Raw genomic sequence first — 23741 nt, 5'->3', positions numbered from 1 at the left:
ACAGTTTCTTTGTTCAAGCCATTGTTTCGCCTTGCACTCTGCTTGCCTATGTTCAACCTTGCATCATTAAAACCTGCGTGCTTTAATTGTCACCCGGTGTTCAGCTTCTCGATTCGAAAATACATTTTGTGGTGAAAACACATAATGACTATTTTTAATTGTTTAGCTTTGGTACCCTTAGAATTCTCAAACGTTTCACACTGTGTCTCTTTAACTGTTTCGCGCTGTGTCTCTTTAACTGTTTCGCGCTGTGTCTCTTTAACTGTTTCACACTGTGTCTCTTTAACTGTTTCACTCTGTGTCTCTTTAACTGTTTCACTCTGTGTCTCTTTAACTGTTTCGCGCTGTGTCTCTTTAACTGTTTCACGCTGTGTCTCTTTAACTGTTTCGCGCTGTGTCTCTTTAACTGTTTCACTCTGTGTCTCTTTAACTGTTTCCCGCTGTGTCTCTTTAACTGTTTCGCGCTGTGTCTCTTTAACTGTTTCACTCTGTGTCTCTTTAACTGTTTCACGCTGTGTCTCTTTAACTGTTTCACTCTGTGTCTCTTTAACTGTTTCACACTGTGTCTCTTTAACTGTTTCGCGCTGTGTCTCTTTAACTGTTTCACTCTGTGTCTCTTTAACTGTTTCACTCTGTGTCTCTTTAACTGTTTCGCGCTGTGTCTCTTTAACTGTTTCACTCTGTGTCTCTTTAACTGTTTCGCGCTGTGTCTCTTTAACTGTTTCACTCTGTGTCTCTTTAACTGTTTCGCGCTGTGTCTCTTTAACTGTTTCACTCTGTGTCTCTTTAACTGTTTCACTCTGTGTCTCTTTAACTGTTTCACTCTGTGTCTCTTTAACTGTTTCACACTGTGTCTCTTTAACTGTTTCCCGCTGTGTCTCTTTAACTGTTTCGCGCTGTGTCTCTTTAACTGTTTCACTCTGTGTCTCTTTAACTGTTTCACTCTGTGTCTCTTTAACTGTTTCACACTGTGTCTCTTTAACTGTTTCACGCTGTGTCTCTTTAACTGTTTCACTCTGTGTCTCTTTAACTGTTTCACACTGTGTCTCTTTAACTGTTTCACTCTGTGTCTCTTTAACTGTTTCACGCTGTGTCTCTTTAACTGTTTCGCGCTGTGTCTCTTTAACTGTTTCGCGCTGTGTCTCTTTAACTGTTTCACGCTGTGTCTCTTTAACTGTTTCACTCTGTGTCTCTTTAACTGTTTCCCGCTGTGTCTCTTTAACTGTTTCACTCTGTGTCTCTTTAACTGTTTCACTCTGTGTCTCTTTAACTGTTTCACGCTGTGTCTCTTTAACTGTTTCACGCTGTGTCTCTTTAACTGTTTCACGCTGTGTCTCTTTAACTGTTTCGCGCTGTGTCTCTTTAACTGTTTCGCGCTGTGTCTCTTTAACTGTTTCACGCTGTGTCTCTTTAACTGTTTCACTCTGTGTCTCTTTAACTGTTTCCCGCTGTGTCTCTTTAACTGTTTCACTCTGTGTCTCTTTAACTGTTTCACGCTGTGTCTCTTTAACTGTTTCACTCTGTGTCTCTTTAACTGTTTCGCGCTGTGTCTCTTTAACTCTATCACACTGTGTCTCTTTAACTGTTTCGCGCTGTGTCTCTTTAACTGTTTCCCGCTGTGTCTCTTTAACTGTTTCACACTGTGTCTCTTTAACTGTTTCACTCTGTGTCTCTTTAACTGTTTCACTCTGTGTCTCTTTAACTGTTTCACTCTGTGTCTCTTTAACTGTTTCACTCTGTGTCTCTTTAACTGTTTCCCGCTGTGTCTCTTTAACTGTTTCACTCTGTGTCTCTTTAACTGTTTCGCGCTGTGTCTCTTTAACTGTTTCACTCTGTGTCTCTTTAACTGTTTCACTCTGTGTCTCTTTAACTGTTTCACGCTGTGTCTCTTTAACTCTATCACACGGCGTCTCTTTAACTCTATCACACGGTGTCTCTTTAACTCTATCACACGGCGTCTCTTTAACTCTATCACACGGTGTCTCTTTAACTCTATCACACGGTGTCTCTTTAACTCTATCACACGGTGTCTCTTTAACTCTATCACACTGCGTCTGTTTAACTGTTTTACACTGTGTGTCTTTAACTAGTTCACACAGTTTAAATGTCTCTTTAACTGTTTCACGCTGTGTCTCTTTAACTGTTTCACTCTGTGTCTCTTTAACTGTTTCACACTGTGTCTCTTTAACTGTTTCGCACTGTGTCTCTTTAACTCTATCACACGGCGTCTCTTTAACTCTATCACACTGTGTCTCTTTAACTGTTTCGCGCTGTGTCTCTTTAACTGTTTCGCGCTGTGTCTCTTTAACTGTTTCACTCTGTGTCTCTTTAACTGTTTCACTCTGTGTCTCTTTAACTGTTTCACTCTGTGTCTCTTTAACTGTTTCCCGCTGTGTCTCTTTAACTCTATCACACTGTGTCTCTTTAACTGTTTCGCGCTGTGTCTCTTTAACTGTTTCACTCTGTGTCTCTTTAACTGTTTCACTCTGTGTCTCTTTAACTGTTTCACTCTGTGTCTCTTTAACTGTTTCCCGCTGTGTCTCTTTAACTCTATCACACGGCGTCTCTTTAACTCTATCACACTGTGTCTCTTTAACTGTTTCACGCTGTGTCTCTTTAACTGTTTCACTCTGTGTCTCTTTAACTGTTTCACTCTGTGTCTCTTTAACTGTTTCACGCTGTGTCTCTTTAACTGTTTCCCGCTGTGTCTCTTTAACTGTTTCACTCTGTGTCTCTTTAACTGTTTCACACTGTGTCTCTTTAACTGTTTCACGCTGTGTCTCTTTAACTGTTTCCCGCTGTGTCTCTTTAACTGTTTCCCGCTGTGTCTCTTTAACTGTTTCACTCTGTGTCTCTTTAACTGTTTCACTCTGTGTCTCTTTAACTGTTTCCCGCTGTGTCTCTTTAACTGTTTCACTCTGTGTCTCTTTAACTGTTTCACACTGTGTCTCTTTAACTGTTTCACACTGTGTCTCTTTAACTGTTTCGCGCTGTGTCTCTTTAACTGTTTCACTCTGTGTCTCTTTAACTGTTTCACTCTGTGTCTCTTTAACTGTTTCACTCTGTGTCTCTTTAACTGTTTCGCGCTGTGTCTCTTTAACTGTTTCACTCTGTGTCTCTTTAACTGTTTCACGCTGTGTCTCTTTAACTGTTTCACTCTGTGTCTCTTTAACTGTTTCCCGCTGTGTCTCTTTAACTGTTTCACTCTGTGTCTCTTTAACTGTTTCACTCTGTGTCTCTTTAACTGTTTCACTCTGTGTCTCTTTAACTGTTTCACTCTGTGTCTCTTTAACTGTTTCACACTGTGTCTCTTTAACTGTTTCGCGCTGTGTCTCTTTAACTGTTTCACTCTGTGTCTCTTTAACTGTTTCCCGCTGTGTCTCTTTAACTGTTTCACTCTGTGTCTCTTTAACTGTTTCGCGCTGTGTCTCTTTAACTGTTTCACTCTGTGTCTCTTTAACTGTTTCACGCTGTGTCTCTTTAACTGTTTCACTCTGTGTCTCTTTAACTGTTTCACTCTGTGTCTCTTTAACTGTTTCACGCTGTGTCTCTTTAACTGTTTCACTCTGTGTCTCTTTAACTGTTTCACTCTGTGTCTCTTTAACTGTTTCACGCTGTGTCTCTTTAACTGTTTCACTCTGTGTCTCTTTAACTGTTTCACTCTGTGTCTCTTTAACTGTTTCCCGCTGTGTCTCTTTAACTCTATCACACGGCGTCTCTTTAACTCTATCACACGGCGTCTCTTTAACTCTATCACACGGTGTCTCTTTAACTCTATCACACGGTGTCTCTTTAACTCTATCACACGGCGTCTCTTTAACTCTATCACACGGCGTCTCTTTAACTCTATCACACGGTGTCTCTTTAACTCTATCACACGGCGTCTCTTTAACTCTATCACACTGCGTCTGTTTAACTGTTTTACACTGTGTGTCTTTAACTAGTTCACACAGTTTAAATGTCTCTTTAACTGTTTCACGCTGTGTCTCTTTAACTGTTTCCCGCTGTGTCTCTTTAACTGTTTCACACTGTGTCTCTTTAACTGTTTCACGCTGTGTCTCTTTAACTGTTTCACTCTGTGTCTCTTTAACTGTTTCACACTGTGTCTCTTTAACTGTTTCACACTGTGTCTCTTTAACTGTTTCACTCTGTGTCTCTTTAACTGTTTCACACTGTGTCTCTTTAACTCTATCACACTGTGTCTCTTTAACTGTCTCACGCTGTGTCTCTTTAACTGTTTCCCGCTGTGTCTCTTTAACTGTTTCCCGCTGTGTCTCTTTAACTGTTTCACATTTTGTCTCTTTAACTCTATCACACCGTGTCTTTGAACTGCTTTACACTGTATCTCTTTAAATGTTTCACTTTGTGTCTTTAACTGTTTCACATTTTGTCTCTTCAACTGTTTCACAATTTGTCCCTGTGACTCTTTCGCACTGCGTCTCTTTAACTGTTTCGCACTGTGTCTCTTTATTATTTTATTGTATTAACCGCAGCATGGCCAGTAAGGTGCATCTTGAAGTATGAGCTCCCTGATTGAGTTAATGATTTCCTGCCAAATCAGGGAATCTCAGGGGTAGATATTGTGACTGTCAGGACAACGTGGTGCTTCTGTAACACTTTTGCGATGTGCCTTCAGCTGCCTGTCGCTCAGCCCTCCATTCTCCTTCCTAAGCATCTCTGCCACTCTTAATTCCACCTTCAGATGCACCCTCAAACCAACTTCTTTGACCAAACGGTGCGGCAAATGCTATACTTGCTGCCAGCTGTTCTTAGATTGTGGTCCTTTACCATGTTGAAGGGGCTATATGAATGCAGATTGTTGTTGTTCCATAATGCTGGAGGTGCCTGGGAAAGAGCAGTTGTCGTAACAGACAGCGCAGCATAATGGAGCATTGGCCATCAGTGACTGGCTTGTGGTTGGGCACTCATCACAGATTGACGAGTGCTTTCTCTGAAAAGGCAGAAATTCAATAGTGTTGTTTAAATTGTAATTCCCTCGCTGCTCAGTGATTAGAAAGTAGAGGTTCCTTCAAAGCCGTTCCGGCGTGTTAGATTAAAGACACTTGACACACACCGTGATCAGGGTCCTCGTGGTCAACTGCGGGAATGTAACACCCATTAAAGCTGCAGTGATAAAGTCTGCAGTGGTCTCCCTGTCCTGTCCAATTCAACACCTTCAATGGAGATCTGAGGGAAAACTGTCAGCTTCTCCTTCGGGAATTCTGGGACTATTCATTTGTGCTGACTTGGAGTAATTATGTGAACGGAAGTTTCTTAACCCTTTAAATTCAAGACATCCGTCTTGGACCTTTTATAAAGACGAAGCAGGCTCTTTTCCCAGAATGATTTTCAATGTCAGAGCATCCAACCTGACTGGTTTTCGGGCAAGATTCGGGAAATGAATTTTTAGCACTTTGTGCACACCGAACATGTCAGGTGATTCACCCCAGTGGCTGGGGAGATGGGGGTGGGGGGTGGGGGGAACGGCAGCAGGATGGGGGCATGGAGACAGTCTGAGCCCATCAGAGAGGCCACATGCGGACTGCTCATTGGGGCGTGCGGCAACCTCCCACTACAGGGAGTTCGGGTGGCATGCCCACCCCCAATGCCAACATCGCCAGCCCTGTCCCCCGATCGCCAGCCACGCATCAGCCCGCACACAGGCGGGCACGGTGGCACAGTGGTTAGCACGGCTGCCTCACGGCGGCAGGGATCCGGGTTCAATTTCCGGCCTGGGTTGCTGTGCGGAGTTTGCACATTCTCCCCATGATGGCGCGGGTTTCCTCCGGGCGCTCTGGCTAGGTGCATTGGCTGTGTTAAATTCTCCCTCAGTGTACCCGAACAGGTGCCGGAGTGTGGCGACTGGGGGATTTTCAGCAAAAGAGAAAACGCTGGAGAATCTTAGCAGGCCTGGCAACGTCAGTCAGGAGAGAAAAGAACTGGTACTTCGAGCCCAGATGACACTTTTGTCAAAGCTTTTGCAAAGGGTCATCTGCTCTCAAAATGTCAGCTCTTTTCTCTCCTCACAAAATGCTGCCAGATCTGCTGAGAATTTCCAGCGTTTTCTCTTTTGTTTTCAGATTCCAGCATCTGCAGTAATTTGCTTTTATACTGGGGATTTTCACAGGAAGTTCATTGCAGTGTTAGTCTCAGGAGACTTGTGATTCCCCCAGTACAGAGTTCCCCCCCTTCCCTCCTGCCTACCCCCACCTGGCACTACCCAGTGGGCACTGGCAGCGCACAATCTAATTGTGCAAATTTGAAACTTAAGCCCCTGAATTTGACCGATCAATTGGAAGAAACGGTGATTGCAGATTTTACTTAACACTCTTGGATTTAATCATCCGGAAAGATTCTCATTCTCCCCGTGCCTGTGTGGGTTTCCACCCACATTCCAAAGATGTGCAGGTTAGGTTGATTGGCCGTGGTAAATGTGTGGGGTTACAGCACCAGGGACCCGGGTTCGATTCCCAGCTTGTCTGTGTGGAGTTTGCACATTCTCTCCGTGTCTGCGTGGGTTTCCTCCAGGTGCTCCGGTTTCCTCCCACAGTCTGAAAGATGTGCTGGTTTGGTGCATTGACCCGAACAGGCGCCAGAGTGTGGCGACTAGGGCAGTGTTAATGTAAGCCTTACTTGTGACTAATAAATAAACTTTAATCTTTTACTTTATCTGTTTACCACCGGTGATGCCTTGGGAACTGTTTCAATCTAATGATCAAACCTACCCGGGCAACAGAATAGGATTGTGTGAGATCTCAATTTCCATTGGCCACTGAATGGGGACTGCGTTAAGAGACAAATTGCCTTCTCAATTCTCGAAATGAATTTTTCATTTGAAACATTTATGTTTATACTCGCCTGACACCAGGTCACAGAATTGTTACAGTGCAGAAGGATTCTGCTCATCGGACAGAATTTTCCAGACCCTCCCCCTGCAGAAGGATTTTTCAGTTCCACCGAAGTCGATGGCAATTTGCATGGCTTGCCCGTCCCACTGCTGGGGCACCTGCCACAGGGAGTCTACTTTGACAGGACTGGAAGATTTATTAGTGTCACAAGTCGGCTTAATGCAGTGAAGTTACTGTGAAAATCCCCTAGTTGTCACACCCTGGCACCTGTTCGGGTACACGGAGGAAGAATTTAGCACGGCCAGTGCATCTAAGCAGGACTGTGGAAGGAAACCGGAGCACCAGAAGAAACCCACTCAGACACGGGGAGAACATGCAGACTCCGTACAGATAGTGACCCAAGCCAGGTATTGAACCCGGATCCCTGGCGCTCTGAGGCAGTGGTGCTAACCACTGTGCCACTGTGCTGCCTCACTGGTGTGAAGGGCTGGAAAATGTCACCCTTTATATCTGCAGTTTTACTCAGTGCCACTCCCCTGCCTTCTCCCCATAGTCCCGCACATTTTCCCTTTTCAGGTAACAATCCAACTCCCTCATGAAGGCCTCGATTGAACCTATCTCCACCACACTCTCAGGCAGTGCATTCCAGGCCCCGACCACTCGCTCTGTCAAACAGCTTTTCAGGTAGCTATTGCTTTCTTTGCCAATTACCTTTTAATCTGTGCCTTTTCAATCCTTCCATTATCGGGCTGCCATTAGCAGCCTTTCCCCTGGTTTTTGTGGCTATGACTCATCTTTCATTCCCTCCCCCTGCAGTATAAATATCTCCCACTTTCTGCGCCTTTTAACTTCGACAAGGGGTCATCTGGACTCAGCTCTTTTCTCTCTTTACAAATGCTGCCAGACCTGCTGAGAGTTTCCAGCATTTTCTCTTTTGGGAACAGTTCCTCTCTGTCCATCGTGTTGTGATTCTGAACACCTATATCAAATCCCCTCTCAACCCCCCCTTCTGCGAGGAAACCAGCCCTGACTTCTCCAATCTATCCACATATCCGGAATAATGAAGTTATTTTTGCTGTTTTCGCAAAATCACCAGGATACCTCAACTAAATAGATCCACAAATTAGCTGTTAAGTTTTAAAAAAAAAATAGAACGAAGGAGGTTAGGTTTTTTGGTCAAAGTTGCAGGACTCAAAACTTTGCAGAGTTATTAACAATCATTACCGGGATATTGGAGACAGATGCAGTGGATGTGATTGTAATCTCATAGTTATTTTATAGTCTATACACACACTTCAGTAGGACCCTTGCAGTCACCTCACTATGTATTATTCTGGTTGTAAATGTTATGTGGCAGATGGTTTAAATTGAAGTGCTACGACTCTCGTGTACCCAATCAATGAGGAATGGTAAAGACGTGCACTCCCATTTTTGGTTTGCAATTACTCTTACAAAGTGACTTTAACATTTGCAAAGGACACCTTGGATTCATCGGTTGGGCAGCAGTAAATGTATTGCACAGATTCCGCTGCTGTCTTGATGTCTGGCTTTCTGAATTGCCAAACAAGGTAACCCAGAAATGGAGGGCACAGATTTCATTTTGTTAGCAATGCCTTCAGCACAGGATGCATGCCAAACCCTTTTGAGAGCGCCAAGGTTCTCCAGGGAGACTGGCATTCCAACCATTATCTTGCAATTGTGTCTGTGTCTATATATGCCCTGATTGTGAACTGAACTCTTCACTCACCTGACCTCATGCTACCAAATAAACCCGTTGGGCTTTAACTTGATGTTGTGAGACTACTTACTGTGCCCACCCCAGTCCAACGCCAGCAACTCCACATTATGCCTCAGGATGCTCGAGGGGCTTGTGAGAGAGCGGGTGTTCTGGTATGACACAGCCTGTGATGCCGTAAGATACCAGGATATCTTTTATTCATTCATGGGACCTGGGCATTGGTGGCTGGTCACCATTTATTGCCCATGCCTACTTGCCCCGAGGGCAGTTGAGAATCAACCACATTGCTGTGGCTCTGGAGTCACGTGTAGGCCAGACTGGGTAAGGATGGCAGATTTCCTTCCCTAAAGGATACTAGTGAACCAGATGGTCTTTTACCACAATCGACAATGGTTTCACGGTCTTCAGTGGATTCTTAATCAAAGATTTTTTTTATTGAATTCAATTTCCACCATCTGCCGTGATGGGATTCGAACCCGGGTCCCCAGAACATTGCCTGAGTTTCTGGATTCATAGTCTAGCGATAATACCACTCGGCCGTCGTCTCCCCATTGGATTACACAGGTTCGGACGATTCCCTCACAGACACCAAATGCTGATGTGTATGAGAGACCCAAAAAATGGTACTTAAAGGGCCAGGTGCCCAAATTGCACCAATGGTGAATGGGAAGAACTTCAGTTACAAATTCTCTGGAGAAGCCTCAAGCGCTTTTGGAAGTGTGGCAAGTCTCCAGATTTGGCGGGGAGCGTAGCTACATCCTCACGGGGAGCGCAGAGGACTTGACCGTCCATTCTCACAAACTGCAACAGGTCTGGGCTCAGTAGTGGCTCCGCCTCTGGGCCTGCAGAATGACAGGGGTGGGGCAGGGTGGCAAAATCTACATGATGTCCTCTGCCAGCTTGGAGCTGGGCTCCTCCATGCTCGACAGGAGGCTGTCTGGCAGACCCGTCAATGTGCCCAGCTGCGTGACCTTCAGCAAGCTCCTGTAGGCCGCCCCGTTGAGATCTTCATCTGAGTCCTCTGGAGCAGGTCAACCATCTCTCCACTCTGGCGAACTGGCACGTGAAATATTATAAGAACATAAGAACATAAGAAATAGGAGCAGGAGTAGGCCATCTGGCCCTTCGAGCCTGCCCCGCCATTCAATAAGATCATGGCTGATCTGTCGTGGCTGATCTGTCGTGGCTCAGTTCCACTTTCCCGCCCTCTCCCCATAACCCTTAATCCCCTCTCTTATCAAAAACCCATCAACCCGCTTCTTAAAAATATTTAGCGAGGTAGCCTCCACCACTTCAACGGGCAGAGAATTCCAGAGATTCACCACCCTTTGAGTGAAGAAGTTCCTCCTCAACTCCGTTCTGAACCGCCCCCCCTTTATCTTGAGGCTGTGCCCCCTAGTCCTACTGTCTTTTTTGAGCGGGAAGAGTCTTTCCACCTCTATCCTATCCATCCCATTCATCATCTTATACGTCTCAATGAGATCTCCCCTCATTCTTCTAAACTCTAACGAGTACAAGCCTAGTTTATTCAGCCTCTCCTCATAGCTCAACCCCCTCAACTCCGGTATCAGCCTAGTAAACCTCCTCTGCACTCCCTCCAAGGCCAAAATATCCTTGCGCAGGTGCGGCGCCCAAAACTGCACACAGTACTCCAGCTGCGGCCTCACCAATGCCCTATACAGCTGCAGCAAGACCTCCCTACTTTTATATTCAATCCCCCTCGCTATGAAGGCCAGCATCCCATTCGCCTTCCTGACCACCTGCTGCACCTGCAGGCTGGGTTTTTGCGACTCATGCACAAGGACCCCGAGGTCCCTCTGCACCGTCGCCTGCTGCAGTTTTTCGCCACGTAAGTAATAGTCCTTCCTACCATTCTTCCTACCAAAGTGGACCACCTCACACTTGCCAACATTAAATTCCATTTGCCATTTCCTGGCCCATTCGCCCAGCCTATCTAGATCCTTCTGCAGACTCTCCACACCCTCCGCACAATTTGCCTTTCCCCCAATCTTGGTGTCATCAGCAAATTTCGACACCCTACACTCGGTTCCCTCCTCCAGATCATCTATATAAATGGTAAATAGCTGAGGCCCCAGCACCGACCCCTGGGGCACCCCACTAGTCACCAACTGCCAATCCGAATAGCACCCATTGACCCCCACTCTCTGCCTCCTATTTGACAACCAATCCTCTATCCACGCTAACACCCTACCCCCAACTCCATGTCCTCTGACCTTCTGCAGTAACCTCTTGTGAGGTACCTTATCAAACGCCTTCTGAAAATCCAGAAAGACCACATCCACCGGCTCTCCTCTATCCACCGCCCTAGACACATCCTCATAGAACTCCAGTAAATTTGTCAGACACGACTTCCCTTTAATGAAACCGTGTTGCGTCTGCCCTATCAAGCAATTCCCTTCAAGATGCCTCGCAATTTCCTCCTTAATGACGGATTCTAACATTTTACCTACCACAGACGTTAAACTAACCGGCCTGTAATTCCCCGCCTTTTGCCTGGCACCCTTCTTAAACAACGGCGTAACATTAGCCGTTTTCCAATCCTCCGGCACTTCCCCGGAATCCAGCGACGTCTGGAAAATAACCACCAAGGCATCCACTATCACCTCCGCCATTTCTTTCAGAACCCTCGGATGCATTCCATCCGGTCCTGGGGACTTGTCCACAATCAGCCCCTCCAGTCTGTCGCGCACCACCTCTCTAGTAACAGTAATGTCATTAAGACCCTCCAGTCCTACCACCTTTCCATCGCTAACACCCGGCAAATTATTCACGTCCTCCTCCGTGAAGACAGAAACAAAAAAGTTATTCAAGACCTTAGCCATATCCCCATCCCCTACCACTAGGTCCCCTTTCTCATCCGCTAAGGGACCAACGTTCACCCTAGCCAGCCTCTTCCTTTTTATATATTTATAAAAACTCTTGCTATCCTTTTTTATATTAAGCGCTAGCCCAGCTTCATAGCTTCTTCTACCCTCCTTTATCAACTTTTTTGTCAATCTTTGTTGACATTTAAACCTTTCCCAATCCTCTTCTCGCCCACTGCTCTTAGCTACTCTAAATTCCTCCGCTTTTAATTTAACACTTTCCTTCACCTCCTTCGTTATCCACGGCTTATTACCTCTCTTCCTACTGTCCTTTTTAACCATCGGAATAAATTTCTGCTGAGCACCAAGAAAGATCTCCTTAAAGATCCTCCACTGCTCCTCAGCAGACCTACCTTCCAACGCGCTCCCCCAGTCCACATTCGCCAATTCTTCTCTCATCCTACCATACTCCCCTCTATTCAAACAAAGGACACGTGTCCGGGAACCCACTTTCTCCTCCTCCATCTGCAACAGAAACTCCACCATACAATGATCACTCTCTCCAAGAGGATCCTTCACCTCAAGGTCCCTAATTCTACCCGCCTCATTACATAGCACCAGATCCAAGATAGCTCGCTCCCTCGTCGGCTCCAACACACACTGTTCCAGGAAACTATCCCGGCAGCATTCCAAGAACTCCTCCTCGAGCCCACCTCGTCCAACATGGGTCGACCAATCAATATGCAGATTGAAATCCCCCATAACTACTGCCGTCCCATTCCTGCACGCCGCACTTATTTGCGCGTTAACAGCCCGCCCCACCTCCAGATCATTATTCGGGGGCCTATAGACGACACCCACCAGCGTCTTCCTCCCTTTGCTGTTCCTAATCTCCACCCACAACGATTCCACTTTCTGCTCTTTGGCTCCGATATCATCCATTATGTCTTACTTTAGTCCACAATGAGCCCAGACCTATACTTGCCGCAGTGCCTGAGCTGGTGCTACCCGTGTCAGATCAAGTAACAGACTGTCTAAACCAGTGCTGTGCCCTAGCTCTTTCTCTACCCCTTGAGCCGCTGTGGCTGGTAGGTGACCTTCCTGGCAGTCTGAAACCCAAAGATATTTTGGCCTTGGAGGGAGTGCAGAGGAGGTTTACTAGGCTGATACCGGAGTTGAGCGGGTTGAGCTATGAGGAGAGGCTGAATAAACTGGGCTTGTACTCGTTAGAGTTTAGAAGAATGAGGGGAGATCTCATTGAGATGTATAAGATGATGAATGGGATGGATAGGATAGAGGTGGAGAGACTCTTCCCGCTCAAAAAAGACAGTAGGACTAGGGGGCACAGCCTCAAGATAAAAGGGGGGCGGTTTAGAACGGAGTTGAGGAGGAACTTCTTCACTCAAAGGGTGGTGAATCTCTGGAATTCTCTGCCCGTTGAAGTGGTGGAGGCTGCCTCGCTAAATATTTTTAAGACGCGGGTTGATGGGTTTTTGATAAGAGAGGGGATTAAGGGTTATGGGGAGAAAGCGGGAAAGTGGAACTGAGCAGCGACAGATCAGCCATGATCTTATTGAATGGCGGGGCAGGCTCGAAGGGCTAGATGGCCTACTCCTGCTCCTATTTCTTATGTTCTTATGTTCTAGATGGGGAAGATTGGTGTCGGTGACAGCTGGTGGGTCTACAGTCACGCCATCCCCAGCTTCCTCATGGAGCTAAGCTGCAGGATAAGAGTGTGCCAGGAGTTGAGGAGGGGCCTGAGGCAGGAACATACCGGCTCCCATGCAGATGGCCCCATGATGCTGAGAAAATTTGGCATGTCAGCTAAGACTCTCACCAACTTTTACAGATGCACCATAGAAAACATTCTTTCTGGTTGTATCACAGCTCGGTATGGGCTCCTGCTCTGCCCAAGACTGCAAGGAACTACAAAAGGTCATGAATGTAGCCAAATCCACCATACAAACCAGCCTCCCATCCATTAACTATGTCTACACTTCCTGCTGCCTCAGCAAAGCAGCCAATATAATCAGAGACCCTACATATCCTGGACATTCTCTCTTCCACCTTCTTCCATTGGGAAAAAGATACAAAAGTCTGAGGTCACGCACCAACCCACTCAAGAACAGCTTCTTCCCTGCTGCTGTCAGTCTTGTTAATGGACCTACCTCACATTAAGTTGATCTTTCTGTACACCTTAGCTATGGCTGTAACACTACATTCTGCACTCTCTCCTTTCCTTCTCTATGAGCAGCATGCTTTGTCTATATAATGTGCAAGAAACAATACTTTTCATTGTATGTTAATACATGGAACAATAATAAATCAAATCAACTCAAAACTCTGCTCCGTCAGGCCAAGGGGATGTGAGTGATCCTGTCACCGTTCTACACCATCAGCCCCCACTCCTGCCCCACCACCACCCACCTCTCCTACCAACATCCAGCCGCTCATCCCTCTAATGCTTTATCCGTTACTCTGGGCCCTGCCTTTGCCCTAACGTTCCAGAGGGACAGACTGCCTTTAAGAGGAGCAGGCTGCTCGCACCATGTACTATTAGCTCAATGTTGATTGGCCGCCTGGTGGGCATCCTCTGGAACGTTAGGGCAAAGGCAGGGGCCAGAGTAAGAGGAAATAAGCATTAGAGGGATGAGCGGCTGGCATGTGTTAGTTTTGGACGGGTGATTGCCCAGTGCTTATTGTCATTGAGGAGGCGATGGCCTTTCTCGGTGATGGAGATTGAGTTTTTCTGAGATGCTGTCGAAGGAGCCTTGTTGAGTTGTTGCAATGATTTAATTTTATTATTGTTACATGTATTAGTACTCAGTGAAAAGTGTTGTTTCTTGCGCGCTATATAGACAAAGCATGCCGTTCATAGAGAAGGAAAGGAGAGATTGCAGAATGTAGTGTTACAGTCATTGCTAAGGTGTAGAGAAAAATCAACTTAATGCAAGGCAAGTCCATTCAAAAGCCTGACAGCAGCAGGGAAGAAGCTGTTTTTGAGTTGGTTGGTACGTGACCTCAGACTTCTGTATCTTTTTCCCGAAGGAAGAAGTTGGAAGAGAGAATGTCCGGAGTGTGTGGGGTCCTTAATTATGCTGGCTGCTTTTCTGAGACAGCGGCAAGTGTAGACAGAGTCAGTGGATGGGGGGCTGGTTTGCATGATGGATTGGGCTACATTCACGACCTTTTGTAGTTCCTTGCAATCTTGGGCAGAGCAGGAGCCCATACCAAGCTGTGATACAACCCAAAAAGAATGCTTCCTATGCTGCACCTGTAAAAGTTGGTGAGAGTCGTAGCTGACATGCCAAATTTCCTTAGTCTTCTGAGAAAGTAAAGATGTTTTTGGGCTTTCTTAACTATAGTGTCGGCATGGATCTTGTGGATGAGTCTTATAATGCATCTTATAGATAATACATCATGTTGCCACTGGGCGTTGGTGATGCAGGGGGTAAAGGTGATGGATGGGGTACCATTCACGTGGAGCTGCTTTGTCCTGGATGGCATTGAGCTTCTTGAGTCTTGTTGGATCTGCACACATCCAAGCGAGTGAAGAGTGTTCCATCACACTGCTGACTTGTGCCTTGTGGATGGTGGACAGGCTTTGGCCGTGTTGCCCTTTTCCAAAGGAGCCACATGCACGATAAACAGGGCTGGCCGAATATTGCCCAGGAGATATTAGCCCATGCAGTGGGGAGTCAGACTCTGAGTGAATTATCCCAGCAGAGATCCCTTTAAATAATGACTTCCATCTTCCCGAAGCTTCCCAGGTAATAAGTAGAGGTAGTGCTGATTATAAATGCATTGGCCCAGAGCCAAGGTGTTTAATCAACAGCGGGGACACAGTCATTGTTTTGGAGAACCTGACATATTAAAGTAATTGTAATTTTTTATAATGACTTAGGAATTAGATTCCTATAATTTTTAGACTGTTGGAATGATTTGAGCTGTTTTAAGACGCGAGCACATTACCAAAGATTACGAGGCCATGTCAGCGCTGATTTAATGCCTTCATGCACTTCTTCCCAAACTCTTTCTAGCCAGCTAACAGTTTTGTGTGGTAACAACTGTAAAGGGAATAAATAGGCACTTCTGTGGCCACAAGTGAGACCCCAGGATGGTACGTTGCCTCTCTGGTGCTTGGATCAAGAATGTCTCGGAGCAGTTGCAGGACATTCTGAAGGGGAAGGGCAAACAGCCAGTGGTCACAGTATACACTGGGTACAAATGACATACATAGAAAAAGAGATCGGGTCTGGCATGGTTTAGCAGCATGGTGACACAATGGTTGGCGCTGCTGCCTCACAGTGCCAGGGACCCGGGTTCGATTCCTGGCTTGGGTCACTGTCCGTGTGGCGTTTGCATGTTCTCCTCATGCCTGCGTGGGTTTCCTCCAGGTGCTCCGGCTTCCTCCCACAGTCCAAAGACGTGCGGGTTGGGTTAATTGGCCGTGCTAAATTTCCATTTAGTGTCAGGGGAGCCAGCAGTGTAAATACGGGGTAGGGGCTGGGTGGGATTGTGGCTGGTGCAGACTCGATGGGCCGAATGGCCTCCTTCTGCACTGTAGAGGTTGTGTGAAAAGCAGAACATAGGGAGCTAGGAAGCAAGCTAAAAGGTAGGACCTCAAAGGTCAGAATTACTACCTGTGCCGCATACTACTCTGAGTAGGAATAGCAGGAGACACCAGATTAATACATGGCTGAAAAGATGGTGTAAGGAGGAGGGTTTCAGATTCCTAGGGCATTAGGATTAGTTCTGGGGAAGGTGGGACCTGTACAAACTAGACAGGTTACACCTGGGCAGGATCAGGACCAGGGGGGCGGGTGGGAAAATTGCTGGAGTGGTTGGGGAGGATTTAAACTAATATGGCAGGGGAATGGGAATCTTTGCAAGGATTCAGAGCAGGGAAGTTAAGAAACAAGAGGAATAAACTGTAAGGAGAAAAAGGAAAGTGATAGGCAGAGAAATCAATGGCCAGAGTCAGATAAGAACAGAGTAAAGAATAGTAGGAAAGGGAAAGGAAACATTAAGAGTGCTCATCTTAAGGTTTTGTACCTGAATGCTCGGAGCATTTGAAACAAAACAGATGAATTAGTTGCGTAGATAGATGTAAAGGGGAAATGATACAGTTGGCATTACAGAGACATGGCTCCAAAGTGAGCAAGGGTGGGACCTAAACATTGAGGGCTACTCAGTGTTTGGGAAGGACAAACAGAAAGGAAAAGGTGGTGGAGTTGCATTGTTGATTAAAGATGATGTTGATACTGATATTGAGGAAAGATATTAGCATAAATGATGTGGAAGCTGTATGGATCAAGTTAAGAAACAATAAGGGGCAAAAAACTTTGGTCGGGTGATGCTATACAGACCACCAAACTGTGGTGGTAATGTCAAGAAAAGCATTTAGATAGGAAATCAGAGATGCACGTGTTAAAGGAACATCTGTAATTATGGACGACTTTAATCTGCGTGTAGACTGGGAGAGTCAAATTAGTCACCACACAATAAAGGAGGAATTTCTGGAGTGGATACAGGATGGTTTTCTGGAGTAATACATTGAGGAACCAAAAAAGGAGCAGGCCATCTGGGACTGGGTGCTGTGCAGTGAGAAAGGGATTAGTCGGCTGTCTTGTTGTGAGAGAATCCTTTGGGACGAGTGATCAAAATATGGAAGAATTCTTTGTCAAGGTGATTAATGATGTAGTTGATTCTGAGACCAGGATCTTGAATCTCAGTAAAGGTAATTATGATGGTATGGAGTAGGAATTGGCCGCGATGGACTGGGAAACATTACTGAAAGGAAAGAGAGTGGACAGGCAACGGGAGGCATTTAAAGAATGAATAAGTGAATGTTTATTCCTGTTTGGTGCAAGAATTGTAAGGTGGCCTACTCCTGCTTCTGGTTTCTATGTTAGAACAGGAAGCCAGCCTATTAAAAATACTTCAGGGCAGTCATCACCAACAACTAGGCTGATTACTGACTGTTTAAACCAATAATGTGGGAATTCCTACACAAACTCATCCCAGTTATAACATATTTCAAATCATTGATTATTTGAAGCTTCTGGCATCAGTTCAATGAATTCCTTGCTCACCGCTAAGTGTGACTACTCTAAAGTATAAAATATTCCGTAATCACCAACTTAACAGCTCCAGATTTGTTTTGGGCTGGTTTGGAGGTAATTACTTCAGACGTCTGAATTTGTTAATCAGCTCTCCCCGAGCAGAAATTCCCCATCCAACATGAGGAGTTTCACGAGGATGGTGCCGAAAGAATTTCTGAGATGAGGAAGGATTGGATAGGCTGGGATCAGAGAGGTTTTGGATAGGCTGGGATCAGGAAGGATTGGACAGACTGGGATTAGAAGGGATTGGATAGGTTAGGAATTGAAAGGATTGGATGGAGCGGGGGGGAGGTCAGGAAGGATTGGATAGTCTGGGATTGGGAAGGATTGGATAGTCTGGGATTGGGAAGGGTTGGATAGTCTGGAATTGGGAAGGATTGGATAGATTGGGCTCGGTAAGAATGGCTGGGATCAGGGAAGATTGGAGTCGGGAAGGATTGGATATCCTGCGGATGTTTTCTTTAGGATAGAAGAGATAGAATGGAGGTTGAATTGATGTATATGGAAGGATGTGGGGTGGATACGGATAAGAAGTGGATATGGTATGGGTAGATAAGGATATGGGGTGGATTGGAAAGAACCCTGTTTTCCTCAGCAAAGAATTCACAAACCGGGGGCATTGATTTAAAATAATGGTGAGAGGATGAAAGGGGTAAGTAGGAATCATGAATTCACTATGTGAAAGGATGATAGAGGCAGAGACCCTCAAAAATTAAAAGTAAATGACTTGAACATGCACTTGACAACCTGTCAGCCACAAACCAGGATCTGTTGTGGCTTAATAACTGTTTCTTGGCTGTGACACTGGCATGATGGGCTGAATGGCCTCCCTCTGGGCTGTACATTTTTTGTGCTTCTGTGATCCTATCTGAGGTTTGACTGATTACCTCGGACAGATGGTAAACTGTGTCAATAACCAGTGCGCCAATTTTAAATGAAGGGGGCCTGACGAACCCCGTGTGAAGAACGGATACTCAGTTTTGTGGCCAGGGTCAGTTTGTTAAAGTGCAGTCTCGTGGTCGTGGGTTTGGAAGATGCTGTCTACGGATCTTTGGTGAATTGCTGCAGTGAGTTTTGTAGATAGTACGTGCTGCTGATGCTTCACTCTGAGTAGTTTTCTTGGCAGATTTTGTCGGTGGTGCGTTCTGCTCTCAGGGACAGGAGGTTCATAAGAAATAGGAGCAGGAGTAGGCCATCCAGCCCTTCGAGCCTGCCCCGCCATTCAATAAGATCATGGCTGATCTGTCATGGCTCAGTTCCACATTCCCGCCCTCTCCCCATAACCCTTAATCCCCTCGCTTATCAAAAACCCATCAACCCGCGTCTTAAAAATATTTAGCGAGGCAGCCTCCACCACCTCAACGGGCAGAGAATTCCAGAGATTCACCACCCTTTGAGTGAAGAAGTTCCTCCTCAACTCCGTTCTAAACCGCCCCCCCTTTATCTTGAGGCTGTGCCCCCTAATCCTACTGTCCTTTCTGAGCAGGAAGAGTCTCTCCACCTCTATCCTATCCATCCCATTCATCATCTTATAAGTCTCAATGAGATCTCCCCTCATTCTTCTAAACTCTAACGAGTACAAGCCTACTTTATTCAGCCTCTCCTCATAGCTCAACCCCCTCAACTCCGGTATCAGCCTAGTAAACCTCCTCTGCACTCCCTCCAAGGCCAAAATATCCTTGCGTAAGTACGGCGACCAAAACTGCACACAGTACTCCAGCTGCGGCCTCACCAATGCCCTATACAGCCGCAGCAAGTCCTCCCTACTTTTATATTCAATCCCCCTCGCTATGAAGGCCAGCACCCCATTCGCCTTCCTGACCACCTGCTGCACCTGCAGGCTGGGGTTTTGCGACTCATGCACAAGGACCCTGAGGTCCCTCTGCACCGTTACCTGCTGCAGTTTTTCGCCCCGTAAGTAATAATCCTTCCTACCATTATTCCTGCCAAAGTGGACCACCTCGCACTTGCCAACATTAAATTCCATTTGCCATTTCCTGGCCCATTCGCCCAGCCTATCTAGATCCTTCTGCAGACTCTCCGCACCCTCCGCGCAATTTGCCGTTCCACCAATCTTGGTGTCATCGGCAAATTTCGACACCCTACACTCGGTTCCCTCCTCCCGATCATCTATATAAATGGTAAATAGCTGAGGCCCCAGCAGGTTCAAGAGTACTACACAGTAATGGCAAGTAAATGCACGCTGTTGGTGTCATCCTGAACCATAAGCTAGCCAGCTGAGCTAACCCTACACAGTCAGTGTACAGAGAAACAAATGCAATTGCCCTGGATGTGATATAACTTTCCCAACATCCCAAGAACCGATCCCTACTTTTCACTGGACTCTGGCGTAGTCCTGACTTTGTCTATTTGTTTTTATTGAATGTTTCAGTCAAACGCTGTCTAAGGAAAAGCTTCTTCACGCAATGAGTGGCCGGGGTCTGGAATGCTTTGCCTGAGAGTGTGGTGGAGGCAGGTTCAAGCGAAGCTTTCCGAGAGGAATAAGACTGTTATCTGAAAAGGAAGAATATATGCAGGGTTGTGGGGAGAAGACACGAGGCAAATGGCTCGTTTGGAAAGTCGGTGCTGACTCGATGGGCCAAATGGCCTCCTGCTGCTCTGTAACAAATCCGCGATCCGTTCTGTGGCCGTGATCTTGGCGCGAACCCTGCCCCCTTTTCATCCCAAGAATAACACTCTCGCGGCAGAGTCTGACTGTCTCTAATTTTGTTTTCTCTGCAGGTGATTGCAGAAGAACTATCGGGAAATGATGATTATGTGGAGTTCGCATTCAGTGCGAGAAAACTAGATGATAAGGTAAGGGCAGAGAAACAAATTATCTACAAGCTAATTCAGATCAGTCTTTTAAAAAAAAGTCTCTAGTAATCATCCTGTTAATTTAATATTGTTTTCCCAAACCTTTAATTTAAAATTATAGGAGTCTTCCAGTATTAGAAAGTTATATTTGAGCTACGACAATGGTTCCTGTACAGGAATGTACTTGTGTACATCAATGAATTTTGCAGCAAGTTCAATTTTAATTTTCACCTGCTTAGACATGTTTAAAAGTCTCTGTTGTGGCCTTCCAGCTGAGTTTGTGATTGTCTTGAGGTGATTACAAAACTCCTGTCGCACAATATCACACCTCGGAAACTCATCAACCCTCCCCCCACCCCCTCCCCGTCAAATACTCTTTCCAATGTCATTGCAGACACACAACTGCACAGTAGTCAGCGTCAACCACTGTTCCATCACCTGAGATAGGAGACAGGGAGCTGAGAGCCCATCAAGGAAGGTTCATCTCTCCCACTGAATGTAGTTGAAGCCAAAATGTTGTCTGATTTCAAGAAGAAAATTAGCTGGGGCAAAGGTGATCAAGAGATATGGGAGGAAAGGGCGGGGGATCAGGATATTGAATTTGATGACCAAGGTGAATGGGGCAGCAGGCTCGAGGGGCTGAATGGCCTACTGCTGCTTCTAGTTTCTATTCATAGAATTTCATAGAATCTCTACAGTACAGAAGGAGGCCATTTGGCCCATCAAGTCTGTGCCGACCATAATCCCATCCAGGCCCTATTCCCGCAGCCCCTCATATTTACCCCCGCTGGGTAAATAGGGTCAATTTAGCATGGCCAATCAATCTAACCCACACACCTTCAGAGGAAAGTGGAGCACCCGGAGGAAATCCACACTGATACGAGGAGAATGTGCAAACTCCACATAGACAGTGACCCACGGCTGGAATTGAACCCCGGTCTCTGGTGCTGTGAGGCAGCAGTGCTAACCACTGTGCCAACTTGCCATTCCCACTGTGCCAGCATTCCTCGCCCACTGTGCCGTGCTTTCTGTCTTGTCATTTCTTCCCCCCGGAAAGGTCCTTCCAGACAAAGTAAGGGAGTCATGCTAAACCTGTATCGAACACGCCTAGAGGACTGTGTGTCAACTGGGGGAATTCAATAGAAAAATCTTTATCCGGAGAGTGGAGAGAATGTGGAATTCAGTCCCACAAGGAATGGTTGAAGTGAATAGGAAAAATATATTTAAGGAGAGGCTGGACAAAGCTGTGGAAAAAGATTGAGATGAGGGAAGATAGGAGGAGGCACAGGTGGAGCAGAATAGCTCCCTTTGACCTCTTAGCCCATGTTGTGGGGGTGGGGGGAGGTCAGTGGGGATCAGGGGGTTAGTGTGGGTGGGAGCCTTGGGAGCAGAATGGACTGCTGTGTATCCTGCATCATTCTCAATTTTATTCAAGCTTAGACCACGATTGAGATCTGGCTGAGTCTCAGTAATTATCTGCTGGTTAGAATCTGCCTGCAACCGGGTGGCAAAAACAAACAATGGCCTGTAAAAAAAAAATCAACTGCAATGTAAAATTAAATGTGAACTTCCACATCCACAGTTAGACCAGGTGGTGACAGCTTTAACTCCGCAGGCTGACGTTGGACAGGGAACTCCTTTGGGGAGGTCCCCCCTAGGCGTATTGGAGCCTTACCCTCCCCAGGTCATTCCACCCCCCCCCCACCCACAGACCCCCCCCCCAACATTCTTTTGAACCTAGTCCCCCCCCCCCCCACCACCCCCCTCAATCCACCCCTTCACCCTCTACCAGTCTATTCCCCCCTTTCTGCTACCCTCCCCCCAATTCCACCACCTCCCCCCACTCCCCCCAGTTTCACCATCTCTTCCCCCACTACCTCAGGCTTGCTCACCAGCCAGGCTCCCCCGCACTCGGGGCTACTTGCAGTTCCAGCATTGGCCACCGCTCCTGGTGGTGCTGCTGGGCCCACAGAACTGCCGGCTAATCCGACTGGCCGGCAGCTCCCTCAGGTGCGGCCTCTACCTGAGGAAAGAGGTGGAAGTCTCAGCTGAAAGCAATTAACTGTTCCCAACATTACATTGATGTGGGATGTTGTGCAGCCACTGGGATTTGGGGGGGGTGGGTGGGAGCCGGCTCCCTTTGACCTGTTAGTCCATGGGGTGGGGGGGAGGTCGTGGGGGGGTCGTTAGTGTGTGTGGGAGTCCTGGCACTATGTGAAATCCAGTCCTATGTTCCTATTCGCAAGACGGTGGGGTGATTATATTGCTGAAAGTTTGTACTGTGGCCTTGTTTACCCCACAGTTGGTGTGACATTAGAATAGGCGGCACGGTGGCACAGTGGTTAGCACTGCTGTCTCACAGAGGCAGAGACCTGGGTTCGATTCCAGGCTTGGGTCACTGTCCATGTGGAGTTTGCATATACTCCCCGTGTCTGCGTGGGTTTCCTCCGGGCGTTCCGGTTTCCTCCCACAGTCTGAAAGACGTGCTAGTTAAATGCTGAATTCTCCCTCAGTGTACCCAACAGACGCTGGAGTGTGGTGACTAGGGGATTTTCACAGTAACTTCATTGCAATGTTAATGTAAGCCTACTTGTGACACTAATAAAACTTAAAGAATAAGCCCAAGCTGTCGCCATTCTGAGCCTCCCTTAATGAGTTGTCAGTGGGCAAGGTGACGCCAGGGAGGAGAGAGATGAAGTGGCCAAATTGATTTCTGTCTTCTGAACAGCATCTGTTGAAGCTGGCAATAAAAAAGCTTTCTTTTATTGTTTTCTCTGTAAGCCATTTCCTATGAAATAAAACACAGCAAAAGTGCTGCCAGAAATCTGAAATAAAAGAAACTGTTTAGTGTTGGAAATTCTCAGTGAGCCAGGCAACGTCTGTGGAGGGAGATGGTTGGTGTTTTGGGACAGTGATCATTAGTGAAACAGGACCCTGAAGTTGGGCCCATAGGGTGGGGACAAGGGTTGTATAGCTCACTCCATGTTAGCAGCATGCCCACCACTCTGACCTTCTGGGAGTAAGACTCCCCATTGTCCCACCACCTTATTCGCCATCCTATCAAGGACAGTGTGAGGACTCCCAAAAGCTGGAAGCTCGGTCAAAGAGGGCCACTGGTCTGGATGGGTGACAATCCCACTGGGATCAGTGGATGCTGTTGAGGTGGAAAGGTGACCCCGAGGACTCCTGGAGAAATTGACAAACGATGAGGCCCAAAGGGGCTGTCAGGGTGGTAGAGGGGAAGCCCCTCCGCGGGTTTGGTTTTAGACATGTTTGTGGCCTTTTATCCCCATCATAGCCCCGTGATCGGGGCACCAATCATCCAGCTCTGATTGCTCTCTGGCTGGTCATAGGGGAACTGCCTCCAATCGGGTGCAAGGCTCTGAAC

The 23741-nt window shown here is 46.7% G+C and overlaps 1 protein-coding gene across 1 annotated transcript in view; it reads left to right on the top strand.

The window, feature by feature from the left end:
* cpne4b (copine IVb) overlaps positions 1-23741 on the top strand; it is a 308216-nt gene that overhangs the window by 203761 nt on the left and 80714 nt on the right. Inside the window, exon 5 of the mRNA XM_080215148.1 lies at positions 20279-20353. Coding sequence (XP_080071274.1) covers positions 20279-20353 — 75 coding nt within the window. The remainder of the gene's footprint in view (positions 1-20278; positions 20354-23741) is intronic.

Source organism: Carcharhinus amblyrhynchos, chromosome 2 (assembly GCF_965287045.1).
Source record: "Carcharhinus amblyrhynchos chromosome 2, sCarAmb.v2.hapA, whole genome shotgun sequence".
Classification (NCBI taxonomy): domain Eukaryota; kingdom Metazoa; phylum Chordata; class Chondrichthyes; order Carcharhiniformes; family Carcharhinidae; genus Carcharhinus; species Carcharhinus amblyrhynchos.
Note: the sequence above shows the minus strand (reverse complement) of the source record. Positions and strands in the feature narration are given on the sequence as shown.